The sequence below is a fragment of the Culex pipiens genome, chromosome 1 (assembly GCF_016801865.2).
Source record: "Culex pipiens pallens isolate TS chromosome 1, TS_CPP_V2, whole genome shotgun sequence".
Classification (NCBI taxonomy): Eukaryota; Metazoa; Arthropoda; class Insecta; order Diptera; family Culicidae; genus Culex; species Culex pipiens.
This window is the reverse complement of record NC_068937.1, coordinates 18,746,227-18,757,524: the sequence shown is the minus strand read 5'-3', so window position 1 is coordinate 18,757,524 and position 11,298 is coordinate 18,746,227. Positions and strand designations below refer to the sequence as shown.

Below are 11,298 nucleotides of genomic sequence, written 5' to 3'. Positions count from 1 at the left end.
TTGATAAACAAAACCAATAGAGGTGAGCGAAAAGGAGTAGGAGACCCGGTGGAAATCGGGAGGATGAGCAAGCGTTTCTTGGAGGATAAAAGATCCGGAACCAGAAACGAAACAATCCGGAACAAGAGCTACTATCACGGCCAACCCCGTAAACGCTTTGGCCCCAAACGACCGCATTCCGAAGATTATCTCTGGAACCGACAAACCAGCTACCACGATCATTTCAACGCTCACCTCCAAGACATCAACCTCTTCAACGCCCTCGAAACCCACCCCACCTTCATGTGCCGCCACTTCCAGCGAACCCTCGTCGCCATACCAAAGGCCTCTCCCCGGCGCGTCAGATTCCCCCACCGGATTTCTAGCGAGTGATTTTACTGAAATCGGCTGAAATCTAGGCTGAAATCAACATCCAGAACAAACGATTACAAACGTTGAAAACCAACAAAATGAAAAATGACAGTAGGCGGAAAGCGATATTTTGACAGCGGGCAATGTGTCAGGGAAAAGCGACTGCAGCGCCACAAACGGATTGCCACAACTAAAAAATCTGTAGCAATGATTTACACAAGGGAAGAATCGAGCCCAAACGTCTGTTGTCTGTGATTTAATAGTCCTAATTATATTCTACAATTTTGAGCCAAGAAACCAAATCGGTCAGAAAATCTCATGTCATGATACAGATTTTATATCTATTATATCATACATCTATGTACCCATTTTGTATGACCAGTCCGCAAAATTGACAATTTGGAATGTATGGACAAAACCATCTCTCTAAATCAAAAAATACAAATTTAAAAGTCGCGAAATAATTTGCACAAATACAGTGAAATACAAAGGTATTGATGGAGACTAAAAAAAAGCTAAGCAATTTTTTTTTATTTTTTAACTCTTTGAAATGTGTTAGGGGACAAAAACCCGCAACTTTTGGGCCTCAAATAATAACGGTCAAAATTTCAGCCGCCGAATCAAGATTTTTTTTAAATTAATCTCACCCAAACGATTTTTTTACTGGAGTGTTGATTGTAAAATTTAATTTCTAATCAAAAAGTACTTCACAGAAGTTTTGATGAAGTGTACCGTTTTCGAGATATGGCCACATAATGTTTGATTTTAAGTAAAATTGTTAAGTTTTTTGTTTTGCCTTCCTCACCTCAATGAGGAAAGGCTTTAATATCACTCGAAAAATGAACTTCTTTATTTGACCTCGTAGACCCACCTTCACGTATACCTATCGACTCAGAATCAAATTCTGAACAAATGTCTGTGCGTGTGCCTGGATGTGAGTCCGTGCACCGAAAAACATGCACTCGATTATCTCCGGACTGGCTGAACAGATTTAAACCGTTTTGGTCTCATTCGATCCGTCTTGGGGTCTCACAAGACCCTAGTTAATATTATGAAGTTTAGAAAAGTACTTCAAAAGTTATGCTAAAAAAACGATTTTAACAAAAGTCCGGAAGATTGTAAAAAGGGTGGTTTTTGTAAGAAAACCCGTCATGCTATGTATTATTAGAAAGGTATTTGAAAGACCTTTCCAACGCGTTAAAAAGATTGAAGATCTGACAACCCCATCAAAAGTTATGTGCACTTAAATGTTATTTATAGACTTTTTTAAAGCCGGATCTCAAATATTTTGATGAAAAATTTGTTCGGATCTATCATGTGACTTATCGTTGGATAGGTAATCAAAAGACCTTTCCAACAAGCCCAAAAGATTGAAGAACTGACAACCCTATCAAAAGTTATAAGTACTTTAGTGTTTTTGATACACTTTTTTGAGGCCGGATCTCAGATAATTTGATAAAAAAATAAGTGTTATTTATATACTTTTTTGAGGATGTGTCTTTATTTATGAATGTGAGGAAGGCACCAACCACCTAAAGGTGGATTAAGTAACGTTTTTTTTTTTAATATTGTACGATCAGTTCCTAGCTGGACTCGGCTCAACGACAGACGAAATAGGCGGCGGGCCAGATGCGGGCATAAACATGTCAAAATCATTCCTCCCCTCACTTCGTCTCACCCTCCAGCTGCAGCTTTGTTGACAAACAAACGGAGCACGCGGTCGCATGATGGCGGCATCGAGCCAGAATCATGTGATTAAAAATGAAAGTTTTTTCAAGAAAAATGATATTTTTCCGACCGAATAAAAAAATGGCGACCATGTTCAAACAGTTATTCCTGATGGTGGAGAAGTAAAAAAAACAAATTTTTTATCTATAATTTTTCTATAAATTGAACTTTTTCACTCCAACTGGGAACCTCTAGGTCTATCCACGACCGTTTCCAATGACCGTGAGAAGTCAAAGAAACATTGAAGATTGGACATCTGATTGCTAAGAAAACAAACAGGAAATTGAAATTTTGAATAAAAAAAAATCAAATTAAAAAAAGACATTTTACAAATGTTTATTTTTGAACATTAAAATTTGGACCATTATTTGCATTAATATTGACATAAGAATTAGAAAAAATCTTTGACTAGTTGTAATTATTTTATTTTTCAATTTCCATCTACCAACGGTACTGTGACAGATTCCCGAAAAAATGCTCGGTGACTGTTTTCACTTCCCTCTGGACTGCACCATTTTCCCTCTGGCGCGTGGGTGGGGGCACACTTTTTGAAAGGTGCAACGGCAGTAAATAAGCTGCAAAATGAGTGCCAATAATATTTGTTCGCGAGTCGCTGTGGAGATGTTGGCACTTTGATGCTAGTCTTTTTCTGCCTTTTTTTTTGCTCTGGTGAGAATGGATTAAAAATCGTAAAGACGGATTTAATTTTAAGAAGATGAAAAAAAAAAGAAAAATTTGGATCGTAAAAGGTGCTGCGCCACCTTCTGATGTTTGAGATTTTCGTTTGCCTTCGAGATGGAACTCTATTTTGGGGTGTGAATTATAACACCTCGGCGAGACCCGCCGTGCCACTGTAAAGCATGGAACTAATTGCCAAAAGTTGAGTGCATTTTATATGAGAGGCAAAGGCATAAAATCTGTGTGGAAATTGCGCTTTTAGTTCGGATTAAATCTGCACTACAATCTTGTTGAGTGCTTCCAGGTTTAAAATGAAATTAAAATATTATTGAAAAAGTAAAATTGTATAGAATTCAACCTTTCTCAAACTGTTACCACAAGAAGTCCTCCCCACACTCACAGTTAATTAAAGATCCACAAAGGCGTGATAAACCGGTTCGTTTAACGATTCCGTTCCGCCACCACCACCACCGGGGAACCTGGGCCAAGAATCCGGTCCACATTCCCGATGTGTTCACGCCAAATCGAGATTGCATCGATCAAACATGAAGCTTCTTGGCCCCAAGCCGATCACTCGTCCATTCAGCCATTCCGTCACTCAGTCAGTCATTCATGGGTGTTTTATTTCGCGTGTGCCATTCATTATTCTAATCGCTTTGACACGGACCAGGTGAAATTCTCATTAAGGGGGAGGGCGTGCAGGGCAGGTGAACTAATTTGTTCTTGTGCTGCTACGACCTACTTGAAACGTTTGACGAATTGTTTGTTTGAAACTGACTTGATCAGCCTATTGACATAGAGCAATTCCAGCTCAAATCAGGAATTTTTCTGGTACTTTTGTACCCGACCCTCTCCGATTTCAATGAAACTTTGTAGACATGTTATCCTAGGCCCGTATAAGCCATTTTTGTGTATATGAAGCCAATGGTACTCGAAAATAACATTTGAGGAGGGCGTAAAGTATTTAAATATTTTTGTATTTTGTAATTTATAAATTACTGTATCTCGAAGCCGTTGCGTCGTATCAAAAAGTGGTCAAAGACAAACATGTAGGAAATCGGACAGGCTTTCTGAAAAAAATACACTAAAACAAAAATACACGCCACATCTATGAGATTTTTTGATGTTTAAGTCTAAAACTTAAATTTAAAGGTGATGTCAGGATTTTTTTTCGTTCAAAATTTTTGAGGAAATAGCTTAAAATGTTACCAAAAGATTGACGAAAAATGCAGGATGGTATGTCGCTCCTAAAAAAATACAAAAATCATTTACTAAAACTGTTTTTTTTGAAAAGTGGTCTAAACGTCAAAATTTTTAAAAACCAGTAATGGGAATCGATTTTCCAGACAATTTTACATAAAAGTCTCCATATTGACCAAAAAAAAAACGTTTTTTTTTGTGGTTTTTGGCAATTTCTATATGACAGAATAGGTTTTTCAGTCTCGTAAATATTTTTATCGGAAAGCTCGTCCAATTTCCCATAAGTTTGTCTTTGACAGCTTTTTGCTTTATATCGTTTTCATATTTACGTAAGCAAATTTAGTATCCTAGTTTCTACCACACTGAAAAAAAAATTCTATTTTCAGTTATTAGCAATGCAATTAAGCTTATATGTAAGCCCTTACATCATATTCCGGTAAAAATATTTACGAGACTGAAAAAACCAAGTCTGTCATATAGAAATTGCCAAAAACCACCAAAAAACCCGTTTTTTCAACATTTTTATTTTTAAAACCGCTGTATCTTCCCACGGATTGGACATAGGACAATGGTCAATATGGAGACTTTTATGTAAAATTGTCTGGAAAATCGATTCCCATTACCGGTTTTTAAAAATTTTGACGTTTAGACCACTTTTCAAAAAAACAGTTTTAGTAAATGATTTTTTGTATTTTTTTAGGAGCGACATACCATCCTGCATTTTTCGTCAATCTTTTGGTAACATTTTAAGCTATTTCCTCAAAAATTTTGAACGAAAAAAAATCGTGACATCACCTTTAAATTTAAGTTTTAGACTTAAAAATCAAAAAAATCTCATAGATGTGGCGTGTATTTTTGTTTTAGTGTATTTTTTTCAGAAAGCCTGTCCGATTTCCTACATGTTTGTCTTTGATCACTTTTTGATACGACGCAACGGCTTCGAGATACAGTAATTTTTAAATTACAAAATACAAAAATATTTAAATACTTTACGCCCTCCTCAAATGTTATTTTCGAGTACCATTGGCTTCATATACACAAAAATGGCTGATTTGAGCTGGAATTGCTCCATAAGTTTTATTTATTTTAGAAATTTCTCTTTTTCACTTTTGCCATAAATTGATTTAAATTTCGTCACAAGTTTATCTTCTTTACGTCACCTCTTCTTGCCAATTTCGAAATCCATAAATTACGTACATCAAATACCCTCAACACGAACCAATCGTTGCCACGAGATGACGAATTGGTTTCACGAGCAAAAATGAAGAATTCCGTCGATCACGCGCGACCGACCTCAGCCTGGAGAACAAAAAAAAAAGAAATCGTTGCATTCAATTGCATTTCGTCGCAAAATATCGCTGTCAACCGTTTTTTGGAACCTGCCAAGATTTGTGAAAAATTTGGAACCACTCGCGTGGTCCAGGCTATTAATATCATTTTGGCGGCGGGTTTTCCCTACACTACACTGAACCGGGGGCGCAAACTGTAACGGACACGAAGTTTTCACATTTTCAATGGATTCTCGTTGCGCTGCAAATTTGTCAGTTCTAAGCACATTTGGCCATTAATTTTATTTCGCGGATTCCTGCGGAGAAATGGTCCCCGACGGGCGTGGCAGACTGTAGGTTTGGGGTTGAGTTGGCAAAATAGCGCTAATAAGATTGCATCTCTGCTCTCCGAGTAAACCCGTTCTACTGTATAGGTTTAGAAAATACATCACCTAATTTAAGTCTCTTGTTGAGCATGAGCATGAGAGACCTCCTATGGTTGTCCTTCTCCGTTGCTGAACAACTCAACTGATCATACGCTTCAACGATCTAGTGACGTTTCTCTTATCAACAGCATTTTTGAATGCGTTGAAAAAATTAAACATCAAGATCATCAAAACTAGAACTGGAGAGAATAGGTAACAGTCGTTGGCCACCAACGGCGCCCGCCATGTCAGTTTGTAGATCTCAGGGGAATGGGACGGGAATGTTAGTTAGCACAGGTTGCTACCAAAGGTGGGTTCTGTACGATATCCACACCCCCGCGTGTGCCGGAAAAAACTAATTCTACTTGGGATTTTGTTAGTTGGTAAGAGTAATGGTCAGGATTCATCACAGAAGATGATGATGTGACCCATAAATCAATATGTCTGGCAAACAATCGGATGCTGCTGATGAGACAATTCCCGTTTATTTGCTGTTAAGGTTAATAAATAGTTAATATCTTAGACAGCCGGCTGTGGAAAGATATAACCAAAATAATATGAAATTATTGGGACATATTTTAACTCCGATTTATATATTTGAAAATATTATTAGGCTAAAACTACATGATTTAGCTGTAAGCTTTGTGCTATAAAGAAAATCGCGTTAAATGGATACCTGTCGCCGTGCCTTCCGAGCTACGATGCTAGAGGAAGGTCTTGTCAGCAAACGAATTATTTTTTCAACCGGTCAAGACCAACTGTCAGATTCTGCAAAACGAGCGCACCGAATTATTTGGACAAACTGACCAACACACGAAAATCTAGGGGGAAAAAGACCGGTCAAAACCATCTCATCGTCTAATTTAAGTCTCATGTTATTGATAAAACTCATACGCCACAAAATAAAAATTTAAATTATTGAGTATTTTTTGATATTTTCATTCAAATTAGACTTTACATTTTTTAAACTTGATTACTTATCAGTTGATAACAAAATTAAATATTAAAGACTCAATGACATATTTTTAAAAGTTTTATTTCACTTTTTTCAGTTTGTTATTAATTTTCCTAAAATGGTCAGGTTGCATCAACTAGATTAAAAATTTCTAGAGAAATGTTGAAAAATATATTTTGAACAAAAATGTTAAATGTCAACGCTAAAAATTTAATTTTCTTTAAATAAACTATTAAAAAATGGATGGAAACTATTTTGAATATATTGTACAACGTTTAATTATTCTAAGTGTTGACCATATGTCGAAAAAGACTTTGGGTAAAAATATAATCATAAATTGCATGATATTTTGATATTTTTCCGGCAGTAGAATTCTCTGAATCTTTGAAAAGCGATATTTTTTTGATTTTTTTTTTTTAATTTGTGAGTACTTTTTCTATGACCAAAAAGTCATTTAGCGTCATGAATTTGTCTATACAAGTTTCTATACAATTTTGGCAATAGTACATAAAATATTAAAAAATCTGTATCTTATGAACGGATTGTCTGATCGATTCAGTGTCCGGTTTCTTTATTCGACAAAGAATAGATTGCACAAATTATATTTTTTTAAATCTCTTTTTTGCAATTCTGTTGTGAAACTACTTATTTTTCCTGTCATTCTCGAACGACGAAACAGCCTACTTTTCTCTACCAAAAATAACAGAATCGAATAGAAACACTTTTCAAAATAAATGCTGAAAAGTTCTACTTTTCAGCACTTGCTTTTAAAAGTAATACTTTTCAACATTGTTTTGATCAAACACTGGATTGACATATTTACAACTCAGTGAACCTCGTTGGATAAATGTAAGGCTCGTGCTGAAAAAATCATCGTTTTGCAACTTTTTTGAGCTTTGGCACAAGCTGGTAAAAAATTATTGGGCAGTCTTGCCAATTTGCCGATAATATTATGTATTTTAAAAAAACGTGGAAAGAAGTAAAAAAAGCAGTTTATGCAACATGTTGCAAAAAGAAGATTTTCTCAGTTTTTTTTTTTAAATTCCGAAAACACCATTTTAATGGAATTGTAAGTCAAATGTCCATGTATTCCACATTGTAATCCACAGTTTAAATCAAAACAATGTTGAAAAATCATCCATTTTAATAGAACATTCCTGGAGTTTTTTTTTTTTGAAAAGGTCCAAATTTTAAATTTTTGCTTTTTGGGTGTTTTTAGAACCGCCTTGAGTCAGGGGTATTCAAAAACACCCAAAAAGCAAAAAATAAAAATTTGGTTTATAGGACCTTTTCAAAAAAAACTTCAGATTCATAATTTGTTTTGAAAAGCGTATCTATTCCGATTCTGTTATTTTTGGTCTGGAAAAGTTTTTGTTGATCATTGGTTGATAACGTAGCTTTTTTACCTGTAAAAAGAATTTGCTTCAAAAACATTGAAGATTGGACCAATGGTTGCTGAGATACAACAACAAAAGAAAAGTAAATAGGAAAAATTAGGGTTTCTTTGCATCACCAATTTTACGTAAAATGTTTAAGATAATTGCAAAAAGCAAAAAAAATAGGGTAGGTCAGGATTACCTATTCGAAATTATTAATTTTCGGTCCACAGATTGAAAAAGGAAATTTATTGAATTTGATTGATTTTTTGTATTGATTGATCGAATTAAAAAATCAAACATCAATGGTTAATTTTCAACAGTAGCGCAACTGTAAATAAATTTTCTAAATTAGGCTTGAAAATTAGCCAAACACCCCCTTTAAAGGTTTTAACGTGGTTTATGGACGGCCCTTTCATTCATTATAGTTGTGACCAGCGATGGAATAATCATCATCAAAAGAAAATTTTGGACGTTCATCAAGAGAAAAAATCCGTAGCGAGCATTGCTCTCCTCTCTCGCACACGAAAGATCGGTAAAATCTTTATCACTACTACACTTGCAAGTATAACGTCACACGTCGAAAAATGACCTGTCACTATTTGTAGATGGGCAATGTGTGTAAACAAAGTGAAATAAATATTATTAAGTGGCGCTGACAAGGAAATTCACAAAAAAATCATCAGCAGATTGATTTTCTTGGAGAATTTTGGGAGCGATTTTCTTTTGCGTGATTTGCCTCCTCTCTCTTTCGCGGGTGAAAAGAGTTCGCAAGCGAAATAGTAGTTTATGCAACAAGTTGCAAAAACAAGATTTTTTCAGCACGAGTCATACATTTATCCAACGAGGTTAACCGAGTTGGATAAATATGACAAGTGCTGGAAAAGTCAATTTTTGCAACGAGTTCTATACAACATTTTTTTGCAATTCCGAAAAACACCCTTTGAGTGGAATTATAAGTCAAATGCTCATGTATATTGTCAATTAACCGTTTAAAACAAAATAATGTTGAAAAGTATTACTTTTCGAAAAAAGTGCTAAAAAGTTCACTTTTTCTCTTCCATTTTCTCACAGATCTCAGCGACTTCCCCGCCAGCAGCAGCCCCAACCCACCCAGCACAAGATCAACTACTCCCACAACCTGCAATATCTGGAAATTGTGTCGCTGTCCGATGGGACCACCGCCAACAACGGCACAGCCGTGGCCACCGCCAGACGGCTCGTCCCCGAGGTCCAGTCGCACCTGAATCTCGCCGAGGAGGTGGCAAATCACGAACGTCGCCAACGGAGGGACGAATTCTTTGCCCAACTCCGCAAACAAGTGAGCCGCGATCGGCGTAAAACGATCCACCGGATGGCCACCAGTCCGGTGTACGTAAATGGGAACTTTGAGCGGCCCTGGCAGACGGTTTCGCGCGTGTCGGACCAGCTCATTGAGGAACTGATTGCGGACACCGCCCAGGATGGGGCGCTGGACTTTGGCGAGCGGTCCTTTGTGGAGGATTTTTTGCGGCTGCAACTTGGGGGGTGATCGCAACGGTGACGGGGGATGAGTAGATTTTTGAATGTTTATTTTAGAAGTGAATTTTTTCTTCTCTAGATGGAAGTTGTTGAATAAATATTTAAAAAAATGGTTGAAGGCTTTCTATTTGTCTGTTTGAAATTTCCATTTCTTTGTCGATATTTTTTAATCACTCGTTTGGTTGCATATTATGAGAAATGTTTAAGAGCGAGTCCACGAGCAAAGCATACCCATCTCGCATCGACCTCACCAATCTGCCTGAAATTTTCAGGGGTTGTTTGTACATATAAAACTAGCATCTGGCCAAAATATGAGCACTCTAGGTCAACGGGAAATGGGGCAAATCGGGACACAAAGTTTGAAGGTTCAAAAACGTCAAAAATAGTAAAAAGGCTGTAACTTGGGCAAAATTCAATTTAATTTCGAAATTCAAAATGCATCTGAAAGGACTTAAAAAAAGCAAAAAAAAGGAAGGAAGAGCATCTCAATTGGTTGAATCTAAAGGGAGTTATTGGTATTTTAGTGAAAAAATAGCACAATTTTCAAACTCAAATAAAAAAGTGTTCCATCCAGATATCAACTCGGTTCGACCTGCAGCTTGTAGGGGACATCTGGGACTACCATCTGAGACTAAGAACGCTTTGGGTAAGGCAGTTTAACATATTAAATAGACACTTCTACTTTTAGTGAATTTTTTGGTTGTAAATTTTTGCTCGGGGGACCCCTTAGATCCCATTTTCCGATGATAATTTTATCATATTCGTGTTCCTGAGACAATTTCACAATAGAAACATGCATAAAAATGTTTATTTTCATCCATTTTAACCCTTTAAAATGTGAAAGTTAAAAAAATTGAGATGCAGCTTTTTTTCTGCTGTCATCTAGTATCCTTGGAAACGAACTTGAATTTCAATAAATGTGAATCGAAGATTTTTTTAAACATTCATTTTTTAAAGGGTTAAAATGGATGAAAATAAACATTTTTATGCATGTTTCTATTGTGAAATTGTCTCAGGAACACGAATATGATAAAATTATCATTAGAAAATGGGATCTAAGGGGTCCCGGAGCAAAAATTTACAACCCAAAAATTCACTAAAAGTAAAAGTGTCTATTTAATATGTTAAACTGCCTTACCCAAAGCGTTCTTAGTCTCAGATGGTAGTCCCAGATGTCCCCTACAAGCTGCAGGTCGAACCGAGTTGATATCTGGATGGAACACTTTTTTATTTGAGTTTGAAAATTGTGCTATTTTTTCACTAAAATGCCAATAACTCCCTTTAGATTCAACCAATTGAGATGCTCTTCCTTCCTTTTTTTTTGCTTTTTTTAAGTCCTTTCAGGTGCATTTTGAATTTCGAAATTAAATTGAATTTTGCCCAAGTTACAGCCTTTTTACTATTTTTGAGGTTTTTGAACCTTCAAACTTTGTGTCCCGATTTGCCCCACTTCCCGTTGACCTAGAGTGCTCATATTTTGGCCAGATGCTAGTTTTATATGTACAAACAATCCCTGAAAATTTCAGGCAGATTGGTGAGGTCCAAACGACGTCCCATACAAAGGGATATGCCCTGTTCGTGGACTCGCTCTTAAATGATATCTTATTCTGCAGATCTTTTTTGGTTACTTGTCCACATGAGCAATACCTTGAAAAGTCGTAATTATGTAGTTATTGTAGTCTCCATATTGACCATTGCCCTAAGTCCAATCCGTTCCAATCCTTGTTACAGCAGTTTTAAAAATAAACATGTTGAAAAAACACTGAATTTTGGTGATTTTTGGCCATTTCTATATG

At 36.2% G+C, this 11,298-nt stretch overlaps 2 protein-coding genes across 2 annotated transcripts in view; both read left to right on the top strand.

Moving 5' to 3' along the window:
* The window catches only part of LOC120415631 (uncharacterized), a 29,971-nt gene extending 29,599 nt beyond the window's left edge, over nucleotides 1-372 (top strand). Inside the window, exon 4 of the mRNA XM_052707470.1 lies at nucleotides 185-372. Coding sequence (XP_052563430.1) covers nucleotides 185-372 — 188 coding nt within the window. The remainder of the gene's footprint in view (nucleotides 1-184) is intronic.
* Nucleotides 373-5,552: 5,180 nt separating this feature from the next.
* On the top strand, nucleotides 5,553-9,614 carry LOC128092787 (uncharacterized). Its single transcript, XM_052707467.1, has 2 exons — nucleotides 5,553-5,578; nucleotides 9,056-9,614. Exons 1-2 carry the CDS (start codon nucleotides 5,553-5,555, stop codon nucleotides 9,510-9,512), a joined length of 483 nt encoding a protein of 160 aa, XP_052563427.1. The 3' UTR covers nucleotides 9,513-9,614.
* The last annotated feature ends 1,684 nt before the right edge of the window (nucleotides 9,615-11,298 follow it).

Bases quoted from the DNA above. Each gene is read 5' to 3' on its own strand.
- LOC128092787 (XM_052707467.1), top strand. From the start codon at position 5,553: ATGGTCCCCGACGGGCGTGGCAGACT. The intron at 5,579-9,055 runs GTAGGTTTGGGG...ATTTTCTCACAG, and splicing joins CCCGACGGGCGTGGCAGACT to ATCTCAGCGACTTCCCCGCC.